Source organism: Mauremys reevesii, linkage group 3 (assembly GCF_016161935.1).
Source record: "Mauremys reevesii isolate NIE-2019 linkage group 3, ASM1616193v1, whole genome shotgun sequence".
NCBI lineage: Eukaryota > Metazoa > Chordata > Testudines > Geoemydidae > Mauremys > Mauremys reevesii.
The window spans coordinates 128600589-128625828 of record NC_052625.1 but is presented as its reverse complement, the minus strand read 5'-3'; the positions used below and the strand labels follow the sequence as shown (position 1 = coordinate 128625828).

The following is a 25240-nucleotide window of genomic DNA, read 5'->3' as shown; positions in this document are numbered from 1 at the left end:
AGAGTGAGGGAGGTGTAGCAAATAAATATCCAGGGTCCTTGTCCCAGGGGTTTAACGGTCTTGGCACATGCAGGCAAGAAATGGAATAATACAAGAGAACAGAGCTGGATTCATGATGCACACAGTGTTTGGTAAATATAATCCCATATCTGGTACTAGATTTATTCTTGTCTCAAATCTCCTGTTCTGAAAGGCATCCAGTCTCTCCTTAGGATTATACTGAGATGAAGGGGAACTAACTGGGACTAACACCTGATGCCCACATCTTTTCTCTCCCTGCCATCTACAGTCTTCTGGGCACCTCCTCCTCCCCCTCTGCTGCATTTTTGTTGCTTGGCTTCCTCTCTCTCTCTTCTTCTAGTGTCAGTCTCTACCTGGAGATTCCTGGGATTTAAACCAGCACCGTGACTATCTAGTCAAGCCCAGCACCCCTCACCTCCTCTGTTTTGGGCTCCAGCAATGGACCAACTCTCCTACTGGCTGACTTGCCGATTTATCCTCAAGTTCTAACATCTCTGTCTCCACGTTTCTTTTCTCACCACTATCTCCACTCCTTCAGCCTTGCCTGTTCCCTCCCCCTTGAGCTTCCTCTCACCCCGTTTGAGACTTCCCATTCATTCACTACTTCAATTTTGCTGCAGGCTTGGACTCTCTCCACCCTCCCGCCAATCCATTGATTCCATTGTATTTATCTATAACTTCATGCTCTCCTCAACACTTGACACCTGTTGCCTATTCGTCCCCACTGACCCCTAGACTTTGTACTATCTTCTGCTCTCTACTTTCACTCGTGCCTTGGGTTCCTTTTCTTTTTGTTTTCAAACATGTCCCTGCATCTTCCATAACAATGCATCCCTCTCTCCATCTCCACTTATCTCTCTATAGGATAATGGAAGGATAAGCCAAACCGGATCAGTAGCTATGATATTTTTATGTCAAAGAGGGCAGATTTTGGAGAATTAATCAAAGAAGTGATACGGATTGAGGAGCTTCAGGACTTAAATGTGAAGGAGGATCCCAAGCAAGGGGAAAAAACATGTAGGGAAAGGCTCCAGGCCCATCTGGATGAATATCCACCTCAAAAGGTTATTAGGAGTAAGCAGAGAGCCTATAGGGAATGGGAAAAGGGGCTGATCAGCAAAGAAAGTTTCATTGCAGAGGTTAGAAAATGTAAGACTAAAGTGAGAATTGCTAAAAGTCAAGCTGAATTAGCTCCTGCCAAAGAAATTAAAATTAATAAGAGGGGTTTTTTAGTTATAAAATAATAAGAAAATAAGGACTGATGAGCTTGGGCTGCTATGCAGTGTTGATGGGAAAGAGATTAAAGATATCTAGGTATGGCCCCAAAACTAAATGAATACTTGGCCTCAATTTTCAATAAGGATGATAATATAGAACATAGCCATGAAGGCAGTATGGCTGATGGAAATGAATGTCTAGAAGTGGAAATGACCACCTTTGAGGTGGAGGAAAATCTTAAAGAGTGTAATGCACTCAAATTGGTGGGAACCAGATAATTTCCATCTCAGAATACTGAAAGAACTGACACATGCGATTTCTAGTCTGCTAGCAAGGATTTTTAATAATCTATATAGAGGTGGTACTATATGACTGGACATTAGTTAATGTTGTAGCTATATTCAGGAAAAGGAAAAAAAGTGATCTGGGCAGTTATAGACCTGCTAGTCGGACCTCAGAAGTCTGCAAGGCTTTAGAACAAATTGTGAAGGAAAGAATAATTAAATTCACTGAGATAAATGGTAAAAGGAATGTAATGCAACTTGGGCTTACGGAAGGTTCATTGTGAGAATCTAACCTGATTTCCTTCTTTGAGAAAATAACTGATCCTTTTTATACTTGGACTTCAGTAAAGCATTTGACATGGTACCAAATAGGAATTAAATTAGGAAAGATGGGGATCAGTGCAAGAATTGTGAAGTGGATAAGAAATTGGCTAAAGAGTAGAAGGCAATGGATTGTGTTGAAAGGTGAGTCATTGGACTGGAGGAAGGTTATTAGTGGAGTCCCTCAAGGATCTGTATTGGGACCAAGCTTACTTAATATTGTTATTAATGACTTTGGCACAAAAAATAGGACTGTACTAATAAAATGTGCTGATACAAAGTTGAGGCATCACATTAGTGGCTCCTAGTCATCCTGCGGTCCTCCCCCACACCCAGGTCTCTCTTGTCCTCTTTTGCTTCCAGCTGATGAGCCCCCAGTTTATAGCAGAAATTCTTATTAGGGCTGTTAAGTGATTAAAAACATTAATCGCGGGATTAATCGCACTGTTAAACAATAATAGAATACCATTTAAATATTTTTGGATGTTTTCTACATTTTCAAATATATGGATTTCAATTACAACACAGAATACAAAGTGTACAGTGCTCACTTTATATTTACTTTTGATTACAAGTGTTTGCACTGTAAAAAGACAAAAGAAATAGTATATTTCAATTCACCTAATACAAGTACTTTAATGCAATCTCTTTATCATGAAAGTTGAACTTACAAATATAGAATTATGTACAAAAATACTGCTTCAAAAATAAAATAATGTAACATTTTAGAGCTTGCAAGTCCAGTCAGTCCTACTTCTTGTTCAGCCAATCGCTCAGACAAACAAGTTTGTTTACATTTGCAGGAGATAATGCTGCCTGCTTCTTGTTTACAATGTCACCTGAAAGTGAGAACAGGTGTTCTCATGGCATTGTTGTAGCCGGCATTGCAAGATATTTATGTGCCAGATGTGCATGCTTCAACCACCATTCCAGGGGACATGTGTCCATGTTGATGATGGGTTCTGCTTGAAATCATCCAAAGGAGTGCAGACTGACATGTTCATTTTCATTATTTGAGTCAGATGCCACCAGCAGAAGGTTGATTTTCTTTTTTGGTGGTTCGGGTTCTGTAGTTTCTGCATCAAAGTGTTGCTTTTTTAAGACTTCTGAAAGCATGTGCCACACCTCGTCCTCCTCAGATTTTGGAAGGTACTTCAGATTCTTAAATCTTGGGTCGAGTGCTGTAGCTATCTTTACAAATCTCACATTGGTACCTTCTTTGCATTTTGTCAAATCTGCGGTGAAAGTGTTCTTAAAATGAACAACATGTGCTGGATCATCTTCAAGACTGCTGTAACATGAAATATATGGCAGAATGCAGATAAAACAAATCAGGAGACGTACAATTCTTTTCCAGTGAGTTCAGCCACAAATTTAATTAACACATTTTTTTTTAACTAGCGTCATCAGCATAGAAGCACGTCCTCTGGAACGGTGGCCAAAGCATGAAGGGGCATATGAATGTTTAGCATACCTGACACGTAAATACCTTGCAACCCCATCTATAAAAGTGCCATGCAAATGCCTGGTCTCACTTTCTGGTGACTTTGTAAATAAGAAGAAGGCAACATTATCTCCTGTAAACGTAAACAAACATCCTTGTCTTAGTGATTGGCTGAAGAAGTAGGACTGAGTGGACTTGTAGCCTCTGAAGTTTTATATTGTTTTGTTTTTGAGTGCAGTTATGTAACCAAAAAAAAAATCTACATTTGTAAATTGCACTTTCAGAACAAAGAGATTGCACTACAGTACTTATATGAGGTGAAATACTATTTCTTCTGTTTATCATTTTTACAGTGCAAATATTTATAATCAGAATATACACTTCGATTTCAATTACAACACAGAATACAAGATCTATGTGAAAATGTAGAAAAACATCCAAAATATTTAATGAATTTCAATTGGTAGTCTCTTGTTTAACAGTGCAATTAAAACTGCGATTAATCACGATTAATTTTTTAATCGCAATTAATTTGAGTTAATTGTGTGAGTTAACTGCAATTAATCAACAGCCCTAATTCTTATTATTAGACCCTAACTGCATGATTTTGCACTTTACACTACTGAATTCCATCCCATTTGTGTAACTCCAGCCATTAAGGCCATACAGATCTTCCTGTATAATATTCCAATCCTTTTCTGTACTGATGATGCCTCAACTTGTATCAGCAAATTTTACTAGCACGCTCCTACTTTTTGTGCCAAAGTCATTAATAAAAATATGATTTGCTCCAAGACAGATCCTTGAGGGACTCCACTAGTGACCTCCCTCCAGTACAATAACTCACCTTTCAGCACAATCCATTGCCTTCTCCTCTTTAGCCACTTTCTTATCCACGTCACAATTCTCGTGATTGGCAGTGACCTTGGGAGTTTTTCCACCTTCTTCTGCAGCACAGGGCTGCAGGTCGCTGGCCAGGATTATCTCAATATATTTCATTTAATTCTTTCTCTGCCATCTCAGGTCTCTCCTATTCTCTACGTGTGGATCTCATTTACTTTGGTCTCATTTCCATTGTTTGGCTTAGGGTGCACGTGGTGGTCTGTGATATACAGGAAGTCAGACTAGTGATCTAGTTGTTCCAGTACATTTTTCTCCTCTCATCTCTTCAAGTGATTCATTTACTTCCATACTGCTACTGCTTTCTGCTACTGTTCAATCTGGTTTTCAGCCACTTCACTCCACTGCAGCTGCTCTTGCTAAAGCAACCAATGACTGCCTTTTAGTCAGATTTAAATGCCCCATCTCCAGTCTTTTTCTCTTTAATTTTTCCACCACCTTTGAAAAAAACTGGTAATTCCTGTTCTTGGAGCTGGCCTGGCCTTCCTCGGTTTAGGTGCTCTCCTGAAAATGTTTAGGTTTAGTTATTGGTAGTGAAATCGACAGAATCATGATAATAAAGGGGCAGAATGAATAAGACTAATTATTAAATTGTCTTCTGCCCTCTAAATGGGCTCCACATGAAGTTTTTAAGAGCAAAATCCAGCTGTCAGGAAGATCCCTTTTTTAGACTTGTGAAAAAATTTGCCTTTAAAATCTTCATGGTCTCCTAAGTGGGTTCTATTAAGGAAGAAGAAAACAGTGAATCATCTTCTGTGATTATAATCTAATTGTCTACTGCCCCAGACTCATTATTATCTGAGCCTGGGAGTTCAGTTGTCAATAACTATGACTAAACATGAAGCAATTCAGGACACATATCAGGGCGGGGGGCAGAGAATATAAAAGTACGAGGATCAGACAGTGGGTGCAGTGCAGTCACCGTCACTCTCAGTAAAGGCTTTACTATCTAGTAGAAGCAGATCCTGCTACATAGCTGGGTTTAGAATAGAAGCTTCAAGAGCTATTAGCTATATGCAACATTCAGCTCTAGTTGTACCCATTTTCAGAACACCTTACTTCTGCTGCATGAGTGTATGTAATAAAATCTAGAGTCAGTTACGTGGACTTTAAATTACAATTTCATGCCCAGAGCATATAAACACATAATACATGGAAATTATCTTAAGCTTCACATCAACCTGGGAAATCAAAATCACTGCACTTCATATTCTTCAGCCTTATTTCATGTTCTGTTTACCTACTACATAATCAATTACAAAACTAATAATACTAATTTATTAGCATAGCGAATACATATTTTATCTTCAAAGTTCATATTTAGATTACTAATAATTATGTCTATAATATTATTTTAAAGACTCTGAAATGGACTCCTTTTAATTTTGTGCTGTAGTATGCCTATATGCCCCTATATGTCAGAGCAATGCACGCAAATAGGTGGAACATCAGATACCTAGGTCAAAGGTGGAGGAAAAAACCTAATTTCTGATTTTCCCTTACAAGACAAAAATACATGAAAATGAATGGCAGGTAACTTTTTTGGTATTTGTGTGCATATATCATGTCATTAAACCACCCCAATGGGGAGAGCACCATCTGATAAGAGTCTCTCTTCTTCATGTGTGGTATTGTAAGGATCACCTTCTCTGAAAGAAGGACCAAATATGATGAAATGGTGTATCAAGTGTCATGAGATCATCACAACCATTAAAGTGATTAACTACCCCGAAACTATGCCCAGATAACCGCAACCACGGAATGACTGCAGGAATCTGAAATGTCTAGTAAGATCTGTATGTAACTTGATATTTGAAAAGGATACATCACCTCTCTTTTTATTTCTGACTGCTCCTTTATAAGTTGCAAAGTTTTCATGCATGCATTAAATCAACCAAGTATGGGACTTAACCTGTATTCCTTGTACATCCAAATCTCACCTTGAAGTCAGTGGGAGTTTGGGGTGAGCCAGAGAGACCACTGAAGTCAGACACAAAGTAATCAATGCGTATTGCCCATTTCCACATGGGAAAACCTCCATAATTAAAACAAAGAATGGTAGAAGTAGTAGTAGGCCATGATGTCCTCTATGAACATGTTAAAAGAACAGGAGTACTTGTGGCACCTTATGCTCAAATACATTTGTTAGTCTCTAAGGTGCCACAAGTACTCCTGTTCTTTTTGCGGATACAGACTAACACAGCTGCTACTCTGAAACCTATGAGCATGTTATTATTCATGATTATCATACAGTGCCTTGCATCCAAGGAGCACAAAGCATTAGAGAAAACTGTAGGAATGGCCTTATAATATATGGAGACGTTTATCACCATTAAACAAGAGCTCACGTTAAATCCCCCATGCACAAGTACACACACCTAGGACCCAGTTGGTTTGCTGGCATGCACACATACACCAGTATGGATGGTTTGTTTGTCCTTTCATTTGTTTTTTTTCCCTCACTCTTGTCTTAAGGGAGAAGCAACTTTAAAGCATGGGAGAGACAGACAGAGAGAGCATGACGCCCTATAATCCAACAAGTCAACTTCCCGAGCTCAAACACGAACTGATTTTTTTTTCTTCCCCCGCCTTATAAAAAAGAAATTGACTTTTGTTTGGAGTTTGTGAGAAGTGGGACTCGGGGCCCAGTCAATGGGGCTCCCCGCGGCGCAGGCTGAGTGGAGCCATCTCGAACCAGTCAGCCGCGGCACCAATTAATCCGCTCTTTGTCACAGCCCCAGCCTCAGCAGCAGCAGCGGCAGTGGCAGCAGCAGCAGCAACACATTTGCCCATTGTTCAGCCCTTCATGCAATGGGATTTACCCTTTCAAAGAACCAGTTTTGTCCCAAAGAGTTCGAGCGGAAGTTTCTCACTGACAATTTGCCCCAAATAGATAGATTTGTCAGCAGCAACCTTTAAAAGCAAAAAGCCACACCAGAAAAAAAAAAGGTGCATCCCTCTGTCTGTGGATCTGGCCTGGTGAGGTGAGCTAGGGATGCAGTCTGGCTCTGAGGTAGGGGAGAGCTAAGCAGCCTGGATGGGGCACTTGTTTCCCTGAGACAGATCAAGGGAAGGGTAAATGGCATGGATGGGGCTCTTATTCATCTTCTGACAGATATCACAGGGAAGCTAACATGCTCCCAAGGCTGCTGTATGGCTGCTGAGTTCTGAAAGCCTTCAGGGGTGGGTGTTCTTTTACATGCCGTTGGCATGCTTGCTCCACAGCATTGCATTAGGCCAAGCAGGCTTTACTGACTCCAGAAACACCGGTGGCAGGGCTGGAGCAACAGGCCAGGCCCAGTTCTCCATTGCCCAGCCCCTGGGCTCATCATTTACACCAGTGCCAACGGGATGTAAAATGCTACCACATCGGAATGGGACCACTTCACACATGCAATGCACTGGTGCGAATGACTACCCAAGGGGCAGGGCCAGGGCAAAACAGCCTTGCAGTCTTTTTTCAGGAGCAGGGCTGCTTCACTGTGCTGGGGCAGGTCTTCAGCTGCTGGTATAAATTGTCGTAGCTCCCTTGTAGTCAATTTATACCAGCTGAGGATCTGCCCCCCTAAGGCTGCAAAACATAGCTATTTGCACCTGACAAGGTGAGCAGAGGAGTATCACAGCCTAGCCCAGGAGTGCAGGCCCACTGGAGGGTAGCCTTTAGGAGCTGTGCCACCCTATCAAGCATACAGAAATGCACACGCTAGAGGAAGTAGGGCTATCATCAAGGATAAAGTTTCAATAATCTCAGTTTAGAGCAACAGTTTGAGAGAGAGTGAAACACGTGATTGATCTCACCAATGACTCCACCTCCCTTCCCATAACACCCTTTCCCGCGCATAGAGAATCATAGAATATCAGGTTGGAAGGGACCTCAGGAGGTCATCTAGTCCAACCCCCTACTCAAAGCAGGATCAATCCCCATAGGACGTGGGTGGATGTGACACTTATGTGAGCTTTGTGATGCTGGAAATTAAAGTCCTCTATTTATCCAGAAACTGCTGGGAGGGGTTCAATGGCCTGACTCTTAGGATCAGCCTTGTACATGCCAAGGAACTGTATCAAACCCAGGATTAGGCAAATGTTCATGGAATTTGCCCAATTCCAGGAGCCCATCCTTGGCAAAGATGCCCAATTCATTGAATAAGTAGTTCTTTTGTAATAGGGGCCCTTAAAGTGGACTGGGTCACCGGGGCAGGCAAGGGAGGGGGGGCAGGCTCTGTGTCACAAACCAAGCCAAGAAAACCAGAGATCTCTGAGACAGGCCCATGGCAGGCTGCCTACCAAAGAGGGGGCAGTTGAAATGAAATCTAACCCAGCTATCCTGGCCCTACACTTTTGCAGGGAGCAAATGAAATTACATCATTGGGAGATAACAAGTCTGGCTCTTCTGTGGGACCACTTCAAATGTACCAGAGATAAGGCAAGAGACAATCTACTTCACTCAAGACCATCATCACTTGAGCATTGCTTGACTTACAGCTAGCTATTTTATAGCATGCAAACGTTTACTAGGAACTTCACAGAAGACTGAAAAATATGGAACCAGGTTCAGAGTGATGTGTAAGATGGTGTCAACCCCTTTACACTCACTTAAGATCATGTAGCCCTGCTCTTTTGGTGGGTAATAGCATGTCAGTGGGTGTAACTTATAAAGTGGGGTGTTAAATGATGTTTGGGACGGCTTTAACTAACTCCTCCTTCTGGCTCCACAATGGGCAAGTTCCACTCCTTCAAAGCAGTCGTTCTCGACCAGGGGTACACGTACCCACAGGAGCACACAGAGGTCTTCCCGGGGGTACATCAACTCATCTAGATATTTGCCTAGTTTTACAACAGGCTACATTAAAAAGCACTAGCGAAGTCAGTACAAAGTAAAATTTCATACAGACGATGACTTGTTTATACTGCTCTATATACTATACACTGACATGTAAATACAATATTTATATTCCAATTGATTTATTTTATATTATGTGGTAAAAATGAGAAAGTCAGCAATTTTTCAGTAACAGTGTGCTGTGACACTTTTGTATTTTTATGTCTAGTTTTGTACGCAAGTAGTTTTTAAGTGAGGTGAAACTTAGGGGTGTGCATGGTAAATCAGACTCCTGAAAGGGGCACAGTAGTCTGGAAAGGTGGAAAGCCACTGCTTTAAAGCCTCTTGCACCTCAGTAGGGCAGTTTTAAGTGAAAATATGGCTCTCAGAGTAAGCATGGGGGTGTATCTAACTTAGACCGCCTTACGCTTGTGAATTTGGTCACAGCACCTAGCCCCAAAAGCAAACAAATCTAAATACTAGAGTTGACAAAATGGGAGGATGACCAAAGGTAGGAAGGGGACAGGCTGAGGAAGGGCAAGCGTTACACAGCAGTGCAATCATGTGGTCACTCAATTTAGGCATAGCCACCTTGGCGTGGTGTTTTTCAGTTTCACTGTTGTTGTTTGGTTGGCGTGGATGGGAGGGTGGATTTTTTTAAACCAGACTGTCCACACTGACCTCACTCGGGCTCAATTCGGTGAGATGCTGAGCATTTCCTGAAAGGTGAGAAGTGCCCTCAACTCCCAGGGCACCGAGTATCTCAGAGGATCAGGCCTTGAAACTCTTCCCCCTCCCTCCCCCAAAAAATACTCTCTGGCTTCACTGTTAAAAGCAGATACTGGCCCTTTTGAATTTAATAGCAAGTCCTGCATTTTCAGATATTGTTTTGGTTAAAATCATCAAGATATGGGGCTGTGTCTCCTGGAGAGACCTGGACTTTGGGCCTCTAGCCATGGAAAATCCACCTAAGGATGGGGTCCAGGGAGGTTGCAGTGGTCCAAGGCATCCGCAAGCTTGGCTGGTTGGCCTGGCACCAGCTAGCACAACTCCAAATGCAGTCAGGACCCCCAGGAGAGATGCTTATTCCACATCTCTCGTGGGGAAGCTCCACTAGTGGGATTCCTATGGAAGTCCAATGGTAAATTAAAGCTGCCTTCCCCTGGCAGAGCACTGGAAAACAGCCCCTGCATCCGTGAGGGGAAACCAAGCTCATGAAGTTAACATAAGCAGAGCTGTACTTTGCTCATTGAGTGACGGCTTTGCTGATGATCTCTTACAGACCAGAAATACAAACAGTTGGTTTTACAGTGTGCAATAATTCCACTGCAGAGCAGTAGTCGATTTCTTATTGTGATGCTGGCAAACCAGGTGCCAGCTCATGCCAAGGGCCCCATGTCTCAACTGAACACTGACAAATACAGAGCTAGAATTAGTCTGGCTCACTTGTGTATTAGTATGGTCAAAACAGGTATTAGAGTTATAGAAATGTGCTCGGTCTTTAGTCTGTATTGAATGCTTGTATGTTGCCGCATGCATCAATCTCACTTAACATCTGTATCTCATATTGTAAGGTATCAGAGAGAGCTCATGCTGCAAAACATCTGTTAGTCTATAAGGTGCCACAGGATTCTTTGCTGCTTCATATTGTAAGGTGAGCGTTTGCATTATCGGTTGTGTGTGACTTGATTTCGCCATGTCTGGTCGCGGTAAGGGTGGTAAAAGCTTGGGCAAGGGAGGTGCGAAGCGCCATCGTAAAGTGCTTTGGGATAATATCCAAAGTATTACCAAGCCAGCTATTTGTGCTTGGGGAGTGCTGAAGGTGTTCTTGGAGAACGTGATCCGTGATGCTGTCACTTACACTGAACATGCCAAGCGAAAGACTGTAATGGCTATGGATGTGGTTTATGCCCTGAAGCACCAGGGTCATACTCTCTATGGTTTTGGTGGCTAAATGGGTCATTAAAATCAACAGGATAAGCCTCTGTAACTGTGTAAATCACCAGACAGGCGACAAGCATGAACTAGCGTGAAACAATAGACTCCAACAGAAGGTGTTAGGTCCTGCCAGACGAAAAAGGGCCTTCGACACCAGAGAAACTATTCTGGAACATGACAGGACAAAAGACTGTTGATTGCTCTCCCCACTCTCATCCCCCATGAAGAGGCAATGTGCCAGTATCTGCAACTTGGAGCAGAAGTGGGGAAAGACTAAAAAGCCCTAACAAGGAGGAACTATATATTTATACCACTTGGACTGGCAAGAATTACTAAACATAAGCAAAAGATCCCCAGTGCTTAGCCTGGGTTAGCCCTAAGGAACATATAGAACTTGCTTATTATAGAAGCTATCACCTTTTGAAAATTAAGACTAACTCATTTGTGTGTACATGTTTACGTGCTTTAACCTTGTAAATAACTCTCTTGCTTCTTTTTCCTAGTTAATAAAGCTTTAGAGAGTTTATTATAGGATTGGCTATATGGATTGTCTTTGGTGTAAGATATAGCATGCAACTGAGCTGGGTTAAGTGACTGGGCTTTTGGGACTGGGAGTAATCTGAATTTATCACAAAGGCAGGTTTACCTGGGTGGTGAGATGGATCAGGGTACCCAAGAGGATTGTCTGTGACTCCATGTTAAAGTTGTTATAGTGCCTGAGGAGTTTACAGCTGGTAACATCTGAATATAGAACTTGCAACCAATTTGGAGTTTGTGCCTGAGACAGGTACGCAGGATCTTACGCCACTGCAGGGTAGCTTGTCATTCATGTGTAAGATGTGAAAAGTGAAAGGAAAGAACTTGTTCTTTGTTCAACCATCAGGTGATTAGGTACTTAACCTCATATAGAGAAAAACTCTAGGAGGTCTCTAACAAGACTTCAGCAGAACAAGACTTTGAGCCGCTACTTGCTGCTGATGACAATACAATAGTATTTAAACAAATGTACTTGACAACAGAAAACTGGTTAATTACCAAGCAGTGGTTTTGTAGTTAATTCTCCCTGTACATGTGCAGTATTTTGTCCATTATTAAAAGTGTTTTTATAAACCATTATTTAAAATTTAGGACAGTCCCCTCTGAACCTCACCAAAGGCTCTTACGCAAAGTAAGCTGCCCCGGGGTAAGAGGGAAGGTGCTCTCATGGATTGGTAACTGATTGAAAGATAGGAAACAAAGGGTAGGTATAAACGGCCAGTTTTCAGAATGGAGAGAGGTAAATAGTGGTGTCCCCCGGGATCTGTTCTGGGACCAGTCCTATTCAACATGTTCATAAATGATCTGGAAAAAGGAGTAAATCGTGAGGCTGCAAAATTTGCAGATGATATAAAATTACTAAAGATAGTTAAAACCCAGGCAGACTGTGAAAAGTTACAGAAGGATCTCTCAAAACTGGGTGACTGGGCAACAAAATGGCAGATGAAGTTTAATGTTGATAAATGCAAAGTAATGCACATTGGAAAACATAATCTGAACTGCACATATAATAAGACTGGGACTTTTCAGCTTGGAAAAGAGACGGCTAAGGGGAGATGTGATTGAGGTCTATAAAATCATGACTGGTGTAGAGAAAGTACATAAGGAAGTGTTGATTATCCTTTCACATAAGACAAGAACTATGGCTCATCCAATGAAATTAATAGGCGGCAGGTTTAAAACAAATAAAAGGAAGTATTTCTTCACACAACACACAGTCAACCTGTGGAACTCCTTGCCAGAGGATGTTGTGAAGGCCAAGACCAGGAACAGGGTTCAAAAAAAAACTAGATAAATTAATGGAGGATAAGTCCATCAATGGCTATTAGCCAGGATATGCAGGAATGGTGTCCCTAGCCTCTGTTTGCCAGAAACTGGGACTGAGCGACAGGGGAGGGATCACTTGATGATTACCTGTTCTGTTCATTCCCTCTGGGGCACCTGGCACTGGCTATTGTCAGAAGACAGGATACTGGGGTAGACGGATCCTTGGTCTGACCCAGTAGAGCCATTCTTATGTTAATCATCATCTTAGTTGGAACAAAAAATATTTGTTAGAACAAAAAACGTCATCTCCAATTTTGACTCTTTGTAACTAACTGAAAAATAATAGCTGTAAATTATAGTGCCAGGCAACTGTGCTTTCACCCTGCTAGCACTACCCCAAAGCAGAATAAATATAAAAAATGGTTAACATTAAAAATATTAATATTAATATTTATAAAAATACTCTCTACATGTATGTCACCATATTACATTAAACCATATTTATTGCCATTACAATGGCATCATCCACACTAACCCTGAGAGAATATTTAAATATACTGTATATGGCCATACACAGAATCATGACACAAGAGAAAGAACTATCCCAGGATTCCCAGCACTGCTTACACTGATCTGTGTTTCACTAGGAGAAGGCTCTCCCCCAACAAAGATGTAAAATATTTGAAGGTTCTCAGCCTTTATCATGTGGGCCACATCTTGCTAAAGAAACTGTCTCCTGCACCATCTTCCCTCCCATTCCCAATCACCTAGAGTGCCTTCGTTTGCATTTTTTAATCACAAAATATCCCTGCGATAGCTACTTTTCCATGTGCACAGTTTTTTGTAACATTGGGAAAGACTTTAATATATATCTGTAGCTTCTTTCAAAGCAATTTAGCAGGTGAAATCCTAGAATGTTAGCAGCATGCAATCAGTCAACTCTCTGCAGTCCACCAGCAAGTCCTCCAGGAACCACAATTTGAGAGTCCCTGAAACAGACCACAAATACAAAGAAGCAGTGCCCAAGACTTCAGAAGAAGGCAAACCCTGCATGACCTCATAAAGCACCCAACCAATACTGCAATGCAGTACATGGTGCTATTTTCTCCCCGGCCTTGCAGGTGATCACTTTACAGCCTGAAGTATGTGATTTGTGTTCTATGAAGCGAGTGATCACCTGTATTTTAGCCGGCGTAGCTATAAACACTGCTAATGATCACACAATTTATGCAATTGTAAAACCCTTTCTAAAATCCAGACACAGAAATTGACTTAATCAGTTCAAGCAGCCAAGAATGCCATACACTGGCTCTGTGCTTCCTAAGGGAATATTTAATTGTGTGAGTTCTAAATTCACTGCCCTAACTAGACACTTTGGGCCATATCCTCAGTTGCTGTAAATAGACACAGCTCTGTTGAAATCAATGGAGCTGCACCTATTTACAACAGCTAAGGATCTGGCCCTTTTGAAGGACCTTCTCTGTTGGCATTATGCTGTGTATTCTGTGATTGCCTAAGAGATCCGATTATTAATATGGTTCTGCCGCCAACTCTGTGAAAACAGTCCACAAGACAGAAAAATCCTAGGCTAACCTATATTAAACAGGGCCATATCTGACACAACCCCCTCCCCCACCCACACCAAAAAAAAAGAACTCAGGGCTTAACCATGGTTGTTGCTTTAATGCATTTGTACAATGATTTTTGGAAAGCTGAAGTGTGGTTGCAAACCACATGGACCACTTGTAGTCAGTAATCTTTTCTTCACAGTTTAAAAGTATAGTATTTTAACTTTTCCCATATCAGAGTGCATTGGGCCAGATCCTGATCTCACACTAGTTTTACACCAGTGTAACTCCATTGACTTCAGTTGAGTTATTCCTGATTTAGGTACCAGTGCCAGATCAAAATTAGGCCCATTCTCTCCAAAGTCAATGTAACTATTAGATTACTAAAATACTTGTATTTACTTCTAACAAGTAAATCAAGATGCAAATTAGAACAGCTTTACTAGGGATTTTTGCTTCACGTTGTCCTGATGGGGTCAGGTAACAATGTGGGCATACAAGCCAAGCCTGCCATTTCCTTTTATAAAGGCATATGGGATTAATGGAGATTTTTCATTGATGCAAGTGAATTTGGGCTGAATTGCCTGTACTGCTTCATCTATGAATAAAGAGAATGAGAGAATGTTCAATGGCTAGAAAACTTTGTTAGTGTGGCCAGTCTTTTTCTAGATATCACTCCCCCACCCCTTTTATGCACAGTATATTATATATCCTCACTCACTATAAACATACACTTATAGGATATACATATAGTATATACAATGATCATACTTATATGATCATCTAATATAGTCATCAATTGATTCAACTGAGCATGCACGGTAAAGAATGATTAATTTTAATACCTTATCATTGGCACCTGCTGGAAATTGTCTCAAATATGTATAACCTTGTGTTTTGTAGCTTATTACTTGATGGCTAACCAGAGCGAAAGTGTTCACTGAAAACAAGTGAAGTAAAAGAACGACCAAATATATTGAGATATAGTCACTGGAACCCCTAAAATGAAAAAAGTCATCAACCACAGATTGAATCAGAGAGGTATCAACAAGAACTTTGTGCCAATTATACAAATGTAATAATAAACAAGATTAGATGTTGCATATTCCGTGGGCAGGGATAGTATTTATAGGTCAACCTTAAGCAGCATGTCCACTTACCATTTTTCCATTCAGAAACTTTTGTTTTTCCTCAACTGAAGAAAACACTTGGCTTGCATCAAAAGACTTTTGGTCAGATATTCTGGACATGCCCCAGGGGTGATTAACTAAATGTGAAAAAATCAAGTTTTATTTAAGTCATGATCATCTAATCTGATTTCCCACATAGAACAGATCATAGAATTTGACCTAGCAATTCCTGTTCACATTAATAACAGTTCACTTTAACTTGTTTTCATTTTTTCTAGAAGCATGATTACTGGTCAGCAAGGAATACAGGAAGTGATGGTCACTACCAGGCTCTGCTTGAGAGAATATTTAGTGGGAGGCAGCAGATAGCCAGCTTCCCTGCCCACCAAGAATGGAGAAAGCATGACCATAGTGAGGCGGCTGCTGATGGCCTTTTGTCCCATTAAGACTCACACACCTCCACTTTGTGCTACTCCCCTGTGCACTGCCACACAGCAGAGACACCCATTCTTCCCACATTAAACATCCCACCCCATAAGTATCCATCCCTCACATGCCTGTATCTCTGACATACTCCAGCATGAGCACTCCAGCATGGCTCCTTCCACTGCAAGGCATACATCCTCCCTGTGAAAAACACATCCTGTTGTACTGTCTAACTATTTGGGCTTGAGCTGGCCTAAGATTGTAGAAGGAACTCCCACAGGAATTGAGGTCCATCCTTCTGCTCCAAGTGCAATGTTCAGCTCTTTGAATTTGCCTCCTCTAACATAAACATCCCGCAACGTGCGTATAAATTCCAAAACAGATCAGTCCATTGCACACCTTTCTCCCCCTGGAGAAAGGATGAGAGAACAAACACATGACAGATATCAGTCACGTTGCTTAATGCACTACTGGAAGGCATACAGATACTATAGCAATAAGAACTGTATAAGAATCTATATAGAAAGGAATAAAATAACACTTTCACATCCCAATAGCTAATCCATCCAATCCACTCCAGCCTCTGCTCCATGAGATATCCAGCCATCTCTTGCACTCCTCTCCCTCCAGGAGAGGCTTGGACTTCATTTTGCCACCAACGTTCCATAATGTACCTAGTCCAGTGCCAGAGTAAGGCCCTGTCCCCCAGGCTCAGATTTCAGCCACAAAATTTGAGATACCCTAAAAACTGATAAGAAAACCAGCAAAAATAGAAAGCAGGAAAGTAGGAGGAAGAAGTTTCCCCTGCACAACAGCACAAGCATTTTAAAATAATTTAAGAAATTCTGCAACACAAGGCACTAAGTATTTGGGGTTTGTTTTTTTTTAAAACATCTGGCAACTTACTGGGGCTCTTCAGGGCTCCAAGCTGGCCATTGCCTAAGAGAAGCCAAAGTTTCCTCAGTAACCCACCCATAGGAGAACTTCAAGAAGGCTGAAAATGGTCACATAGGCATGTTGCTAGGCAACACCTTGACCTCCCTAGGTGGCAGCCATATTGGATGAGATAATTTATGCTGAGTGTTGGGAAGATTAAAATAGTTATTGTTCAGTGTGAGTTACAGAGCTAGTGTATTATGCTGAACGTACAAAGTATAATCCTCCAAAATGAATATCTGTCATCATGGGGCAGGGGCTTTCAAAAAGAAGGGAGCAGAAAGAAGCTTTAAAACTATAATAAGGCTCATGAAAAGCATTGTTGCCACTCCACAACTAAAGCAAAATATGACTAAAGGACACAAATTGAAGACTAAGAGGGACATCAAATTCAGCCAAGTACAGAACATGGGAAGTGAACTGAGCTACAGAAGTTCTGGAGTACAATGAGGAAAGATGTCAAAGAAAGCATGTGCCTCCAAGTTGCAGAAGCTGAAGTTATAACCTCTACCAATACAACAAACACCACTCTGCTGTGTCCTGGAGGATGTGTACTTTGGCCTGCCATGATTGCTGAAGATATAAATGAACAGTCTGCTCACAAAACTCCTTATTCAGTCCAGGGTGACACTTTTGCAATGGTCACCATTCAAATCTTTACCAGCCCTTGCAAGAGCCATTTACTACAATTAGTAAGTGACTGTGTGGAATGTTGTTTCAGGGTTGCTGCATATTTTTCCTTTGGTCCAGACTTATATTGGGGTTTTCTTGTCATCATCCTTTGGGAAATTCTCACAAAATGCTTTGAAAGAAGTGACTGATCAAATTCCTTTCCCAGGTAGTAAAATGAATGGGGATTGTTGGTGGAGTAACTTAAGGTTGAGGTGTAAATGGAAGGGGGGCTGGTGGGTGGAAGCAGCCACAACCTTCAGAGTGGACGTAGGAATCCTGGAGACCTTACTCTAATCCCTCTAGGTACCAGCTCCCCTTTATAAGCCACTTTCCCCGCATGCACAGATCTCAGTCCTCTGGGAGATGTGGGGTAGCCCTTTCCATCTGATACCCCCAAGGAAGTAGTGAATTGGGTGTGGCTTCCCATGGGCTAATCCACTGTTAAAGAAGTTCTGGGTTTCCCCCAATGCAGAAAATGGCTCAGTCTTTTTCCTCATCACCTCCATAAAAAGGAAAAGGGATAGGTTATGTGTGCCTGATCCTGCCTATCTGCCCCAGAAAGAGAAATTAGAGCCCAACTTTCTAGTCAAGTCCACCATACACAAACACAGCCATCCAGGAAGGCAGATTCCCATGGCCTAATCATGCCCTTCCTCAATGGAAAGGAAAAGTAGAAAAAGTACCTGTTGTACCCTGAACCTCTTTCCTCCATACTCCTCTCTGCAGCAATGGAACTTTTTTCACTCCAGGTGTTTAAGACTCATTTCAAGTTAATAGCTAATAAGAATAAGGTCAAGAGGGCTGGAGGAGGGCATTTGGTTTTAACATGAGTTGCTCTTAGACACCATCAGAGGAAAGAATATTGCTGACAAATAACAGAGAGCCCTGTTATAGCTCAGCAGAGTTAGAAATCACTTTTATAAGAACTATGTTATGCTGAAGGCCAATACAAATCTTAACGAAAAGTTTAACCCCAATTTCATACTATAATAGCTACTTCTTTATATTCCCCAAGCAGGGACAACAATATGATACATATACATATAGTTCATTATTACCCATTAATAACACCCATTACTGCAGATCTTTTCTCACAACATAAGAATGGCCATACTGGGTCAGACCAAAGGTCCAGCTAGCCCAGTATCCTGTCTTCTGACAGTGGCCAATGCCAGGTGCCCCAGAGGGAATGAACAGAACAGATAATCATCAAGTGATCCATCCCCTGTCACCCATTCCCAGTCCTATTCATTTCAATGGGACTTGACCCAAAAGTTTACAAAATTGGCCCCTCCTACAACAGCTTTTTGTGCCAAATAATATACTATATAATAATTGCACAAGAGGAATAGATTCAAGCAGTGACATGAGCATCCACAAGAATGACAATTTTATCTGATACTCAACTTTTCTTCAAATTTCTTCTTGAGTTCCCCACCCCCTCCAAGAATTATGGGATGTGATCTGAAAATGTACAGAACTTACTTATCAAAAGAGTGGTTTGCTATTAAAATATCATTCAATGTATTAATAACTCTGACCATAGATGGGGAAAAGGAATGTCATATGTTACAGAAAATTGCTTGATTCAATAAGATTTCCAGATTCTTTAATTAGCAAGTCTTTCTTCTGTGATTGCTCACAATTTTAGTGTAAGTGTCCAAGGATGCACAATTCTGCCTGCATGAATAACTAGAATTTCGGCACATTCTTCTTGTGGTTTAAAAGAACTGTTACTCATTAGGTTACATTATTTTAGATCAAGAGATTACACACACAATTTTTTAAATCTTAGATAAAGTATACAAGTTCTCTGCTAATAGAGCAATGTAATCAAATTGAATTTATACATTTTCACATACGCAGTTACAGCCATAAACTTGCTCTAGTGAGTGCAGCTGTTTTCTATAGTAGTGACACATCTGCCACAGGTAACTTCAGCACTATCATATATAGGAAGGAATGTAGACTATTTGTTGAATATTCCTACCTAGAGGGTTGTGAAGTAATCTCGCTGTGGTCAGTTTTGTTTATCTTCCTCCTAAATAAAATATCCAGTTAAAGAAGAAGGATGAAATATATTAGTGTTTTAAGGGTTAAAGATTTAAGTGCTTTAATCCATTCCCATCTCAGTCAAAAATTCACACTATTGTCTGCAATCTTGGACAAGAGTCTTTACCTCCTGTTGGTGCAGTCAAACCAACTCTGGAGGTAAACAGAGAAATCTCACCCAGGGACTTCTATGAGGATAACTATCCAATCCTGCTCTGGCTGAAATAATTGGAGTTTGGCCTTTACCTTCAAAGCCAGCAGAATCACATCCTAAATCTTTCTGAGCACTACCCTGAAATGTATAAGAGAAATAATAAAGAGTCCTCAGAGAAACAACAGAAGAGTTAAATTATTTAATTGATATCAGCTATTGGAATTTCAAGTGACCATGACTGAAAGCACTGAGAAGTGATAGTACTTTACGGTATATCAAGGGAGCTATCTCACCCGCCCGCAGCTAAGGTACAATGGCTTGTGCATATTTTTTAAAAGGGTTAAAACTTTTTTAAAGTTTTTTAACTTTTTCTGTTCTTGTTGCCTGAAATTTGTGATCTCATGATCACAACACAATGATCAAGACACCGTCAGCCCCAAAAGGCTGGGTGCTGTGAACTTGGCGAAGATGAAAAAGTTGATTTTATTGTACCTGCCAAGCAGGGTAACATAAACTGTAAGAAACCCCATTCCAAAAATGTAAATGTCTGAGTATGCATGGTTTTGGATAGGCAAAACTAGGCAAAGGCCTTTGCCCATAGTGTCAATGTTTCCAGTTTAAACAAACAATGTAAGTCTGCCTAAAATGCCTTGGGTTGCATTCTAAGGAACACGCACAATCAGTAAAGTGAAAATCCTGCTTTAATGTGCTTAACTAGAAAGGCAGGAGTGCTTATGTCCTGCTCATAATAGACCAGTATAGTGCTGATGCCCTCTGCTATTGATGTCTGAGGGAGGAAGAGTTTTGAGCTATTTCACTTCATTTGTATCTGACATCTGCAGCTACCCCAACCTTTTATGTTCCAGCCTGTAACTCCTAGATCCTCTATCTACCTTGAACTACATTCTACCCTGGCTTGCACTCAGGTAACCCCAACCGGGGGTCAAATGTGGGTAGAACTGGGGCCCTATATGTTTAGGCTATTTAGGCACAACACGAGTGGTTGAAACGCCTACTGCATGGAATTAATAACTATGTGCGGTTGGAATGAAAGTCTTGCTCTAAATGACTTGATCGATCTATTTGTTGCTTTGAGTCTCTCCTACTACGTTCCCCATATGATTTAATTCACTTAACATTCCCATTTGGGTGTCTCTAAATAGTACAGTGTCATTTTTGGTTTATCGCTGCTGGATGCGTCTCCCTGTTATTGACATATCAAGCACAAAAATAGAGAGCAGAAAGTGATGACTATGATTTCAGTATGCAAAACTGGGGAATAATTATTGCTAGACGTGAAGGGAGAAAATACAATGGGGTGTGTGTCCCATGTCAGGCATGGAAACAGAATACCTCGATTAGGCTTTGGGACGATTTATTCAGCTATCACATTCTGAAGATAGTCTGCTATCAACAAATGAAATATCAATAACGGTAAGAAAACCAGGGAAAGGAAAATGAACGAGAAAACAGTGTGCTGCTCAGTAACATTGCATAGATTTCAAGGGTGCTCGGCGATTTCAGAATCTGGTCTTGGATCCTACCGCACATCAAACCTAAAATCAAAAGGATTTCTGAGCGGATTCCCATGCCTAAACACACACCGTCCTCCCAACTTTTCCGGCGGATTCTTATGCCCATTTGCCGCTGTGGCGTATCTGTTTTGACCTTGATCAACAGTTTTCAGACACAGAAGGAAGGGCTTTTAAGTCACAATTTGAATCAATATATAGTTGCAAACCAAGGCAACAGAGTTTAAACCTAACCTTTCTTAGCTTCCTCCTTTCTTCTACACTAAATCTAGGTGCCTTTCTAGGTTCCTTATCCAGGGTTGGTGCGGGTTTGTGTGTCTTCCTCCCCCGCCTCCTTGCTAATCTGACTCGGTTTCACAATAATAAAGCTGTGGTCCCAAGTCAAATGCAAACTATTGACACTTTAACAAAAGTAGGTTTGATCATGCTGCAATCTGGGACTTTAGCTTGTGCTTTTCAGACTGCCCACTCAACCCCACATGTAAAATCGGGCTGTGATCCCCAGAACAGCAGGTTTAGTGACTCTTCTGCACGTGTGACAATGCCAGCAGTTCTCTGGTGCTGGTTCCTTTCTACCCGTTTCTCGTGGGTTTCCCTAGACGGATCTGCACAGAAAGGCGTTGTCACGTGTTTGGTGTAATATAGATACCCACCGGTGGGGTAATGACCTCGGGTTTGCATTCCTGCCACTAGAACCGGCAGAAATGAAGTAACCTGAATCACTTAAGGGATTGATCACAAACAAAACTTCCTCCTTTCAAGCAAGGGATTTGCTCCAAAGCCCGGGGAATAAATACGCCATGACCAATTTGATACAGCCAGCGACCCCTCTCGTTCTGTCGTTAGGGAACTGTCGCAGATTTAATTGAATTTGCCGACTGCTGATACACAGCCAGATCTGTGGCGCCCAGGGCTAAGAACATCCCCCTACAAGCAAGTAAAACAATGTTAGGAGCCCTTTAAATTTCCCAGCGCCGATAGGGATGAAGGATAGCCCAGGAGAAGGAATTAACTAAACCTCCAAACAAAACCACACACCTGGCAGAGGTTAACAAGATCTTGCGCAACAAACAGCTGCGAAAGCCTCCGATTTTGATTTAAACCGGTATTAATCTCGTAACAGATCAGGAGAGGCCTGAGAAGGATTCCTGCAGCCAGCCCCGCCCTCGGCCTTGGTAGGTGCGGGATGGACAGGTTCTCTGCTTTAAAAACAGCTGGGCCTCCACCCTCGCCACCAACTCACTCCTCCTTCTCGGGCCTAGCTCTTGCCCATACATAAGGCCCAGTGTATAGCTGGCAAAGGATCGTCCGCTTACCTGGTGTTAGAGCCAAGTTTTATCCCCAGGGACGGGCCTTCAATTGACACCTGTATATTCAGAAGGTGATCACACCTCTGTCATCAACGCAAGCCCCCTCACCTGAACACACACTTCACACTCCAGCCACTGGGCGGGGGCAATAAGGGGAAAGGGGATTTTGAGAAAAGCCCGATCTCACTTGTAAAAACCCGCTTGTATTACAGGAGAGGCACAATACGCACACACACCAAAGGGAAAATCAGCTTGGCAAGCGCCTGCGTTTTCTATGGAAGCCGCTCGGGAGTTCATTAATATCATTAGCATTTAACCCACTCCCTGCCCAGCGCAAGGCTGACGTCACAGCCCTCGAGGAGTTGTGGGGGGAGAGGCAAGGGGAAGCTACGTGGGCGAGGGGCGTCTTATTCCCCTCCCTACTGCTGCCTGTCAGAGCTTCTCGGGGGATATTACAGGGGCTTCAGCCTGGAGCTCAAAGCACAAAGTCATCCAGTGTAATGAACTTCTGGAAACCTTTCCCTTTTTGTGCCATTCACTTTGAGAGAGCCAGAGACTGCCTCCTCTGACGCTTCTCCCCCCCCCACCCTTATTATTTTCCAGGCTCTGATCTCTCCTAGCTGCACTAAGGCACTCAGCACAGAATCCAGCTCACACATCCTACCTTCTCCTTTCATTGCTGCTGGTATTATTTTTCTTCTGGGACAGTAATAGCGAGCCCCCGTCTAAACCGTTTGGGTTCTCCTCGGCTCCGGGAAGGATTTTCTTGCAGGACCAACAAACCGCAGCAAACTTGTCTCTGTCTCAAGAAACCTTCCCAAGAAGCTGCCAGAGCTGGGAAGAGACGCGAGGATGTGTCGATTCCCAACGGGCAAGGACTTCTGACTGCTTGGGAAACACCTGTCACTGAGAGAGAAAACCAAGAAAGGGGAGAATAGAGATCTCCCCAAAGCAGCAAGACTTTAGCCAGAGTTAGCGATTTCCAAAGGGATTCAAGCATGAGCAAGCCGGCAGGATCAACAAGTGGGTAATATGTGGTGCAGATTGCTAACTGCCTTTAGAAGAACTGGCCCAGCCTGGGTGTTTTGCAAAAGCATGTTCTATTTCCATCTGTAGCGGCAGTTAATACACAGTCAGGCCCCAGATGGGATTTGGGGAGATTGGGACAAGTTCTCGCAAAATGCTGGGTTTGTCATTTCCAACAGCTTGTTTTGATCGTGCAGCTCTCTCATGAAATCTTGCTCCACTTTTGATGTCGAGCATGTCTGACATGCAGTTATACGTGCAGCGAGTTAGTTATATTCCACCTGGAGGTGAGCATTTGTGTGGAGGGCTGCGTGATTTTGTGGGTGGGGGGGTGTTTGGTTTTAAAACAGCATTAAAGAGCTGAAACGTGCTGCTTCTCTCATGGGATTCGCTCAACCTTTTTCTGCAGGACAATATTTTTATTTTAAAAAGGGGGTTTAAAACTCAGATCATTAAATTACACCGAATCGCATAAGCAACTCTGTTGAAAGAGGATTTAAATGCAATACTTTGCACACCATTTCCAGTCATACCAAATAATCCTGCAAAGAGGAAAGCAGAAACAACTTAAAAGTCACATTTCCCTTAATCCTAAATCCGTGTACCTCATAACTGGGGAATGTAAAGTATGACTAACCGCTCTTGCGAAGAGCGGCTCAATCGGTCTAATCCCAACTGGCACTTTCGGAGTTTATAATGTGGATGAAGTCAGTAACAAAAGAAAAAAATACGCAATCCAATTTAATGTGTGACAAGTGACTGACTGGACATGTATATGCCTTGCTATTTAATAGCACTGTGTAGAGCAGGATCATGGTGGTGTGGTGAAATTTAAACAGGAGTCTGAAAAGTGGGTGTACACGTGAGTTTGTGACAATAAGTACATAACTGCTACCTTCACACTCCTGCATGTACATCGAACTCACACATGATGCTTATCTTTGCCTCTAGCGTCTATTATTTTGCCCCCTAATTCTCCTTTGTCCCTTGGAGGTTTGAATCCATCCAGGGAGAAGCCGCTGTTTTTGCTAGCTGCCTGGCTATTCTTGTTCGGAGTTTTGCCGTTGTTACTTCCATTAATACTGTCTTGAATTTGGGGGTTTTCTTTTGGAAAAGCGAGCGGGTGAAGTTGATTTCTATGTACAGGGAGTTGCGTTAAGTATTTTCCTACGGATAAATTAAGGCATTTTTTTCTCCCTAAGGAACTTGATTTGTCACTAACAAAAGCCGAGCCAAAAAAAAATGAAGATGTAAGGACTTGATCTTGCATTTCTGGCGCACCCAAAACTCCCGCTGAAGTCCACATCCATGGGGAACTGGGTAGCAAAGGATGAGGGAGCGAAAGCAGCAAATTAAATAGTTTCCTGGCATATTTGTTTAAATATAAGGATAAAATAAAGCGGGGGGAGGGGTGCAGGAAAAAAGCCCCGTGTCCCTAAATATGTTTGAAGGGACAGAAAACATTTTGGGGGAGGGAAAACCCAACGCATCTAGAAGCTTAGTTCTGGACCGGCTGCCCCAGCGTTCTGTGCTTTTCACATTACTTTTCTCGTTTCTGACACCGTGAAATCAATAGCGCTTTGACTTCTGGCTCCGATATTCCCTGGAGCCCATTCAAATGAAGCTTATTACTTACGGAGTTTTCCTCCCGCGAGAGCTGGCGGCACCGATTGCTGTTTGAAATAG

The 25240-nt window shown here is 42.0% G+C and overlaps 2 protein-coding genes and 1 long non-coding RNA gene across 14 annotated transcripts in view; 2 read left to right on the top strand and 1 right to left on the bottom strand.

Annotated features, from left to right (window-relative positions):
* The first annotated feature begins 10703 nt into the window (after positions 1 to 10703).
* Positions 10704 to 10961, top strand: LOC120401155 (histone H4-like). The gene has a single exon (XM_039530817.1). It carries the CDS (start codon positions 10704 to 10706, stop codon positions 10959 to 10961), a length of 258 nt encoding a protein of 85 aa, XP_039386751.1.
* Positions 10962 to 14430: 3469 nt separating this feature from the next.
* Positions 14431 to 22903, bottom strand: LOC120402298. 5 transcript variants are annotated; one of them, XR_005597120.1, is made up of 7 exons: positions 22535 to 22903; positions 19471 to 19521; positions 18888 to 18944; positions 16021 to 16281; positions 15477 to 15583; positions 15162 to 15315; positions 14431 to 14914 (listed from the first exon to the last, which is right to left on the bottom strand). It is a non-coding gene; the product is annotated as an uncharacterized LOC120402298 (long non-coding RNA). The 5 variants fall into 5 exon arrangements; XR_005597117.1 differs by lacking the exon at positions 22535 to 22903 and adding an exon at positions 22257 to 22506; XR_005597116.1 differs by lacking the exon at positions 18888 to 18944.
* Positions 22045 to 25240, top strand: part of NR2E1 (nuclear receptor subfamily 2 group E member 1) — a 28426-nt gene continuing 25230 nt past the window's right edge. For 2 of the 8 annotated variants that reach the window (XM_039532822.1, XM_039532817.1), the window contains exons 1-2: positions 22811 to 23025; positions 23132 to 23841. In XM_039532822.1, coding sequence (XP_039388756.1) covers positions 23781 to 23841 — 61 coding nt within the window. In that variant the 5' untranslated portion in view covers positions 22811 to 23025; positions 23132 to 23780. Of the gene's footprint in view, positions 22394 to 22481; positions 22600 to 22810; positions 23842 to 25240 lie in introns of those variants that run through there. The other 6 variants (XM_039532821.1, XM_039532819.1, XM_039532825.1 and 3 more) reach the window with 6 other exon arrangements.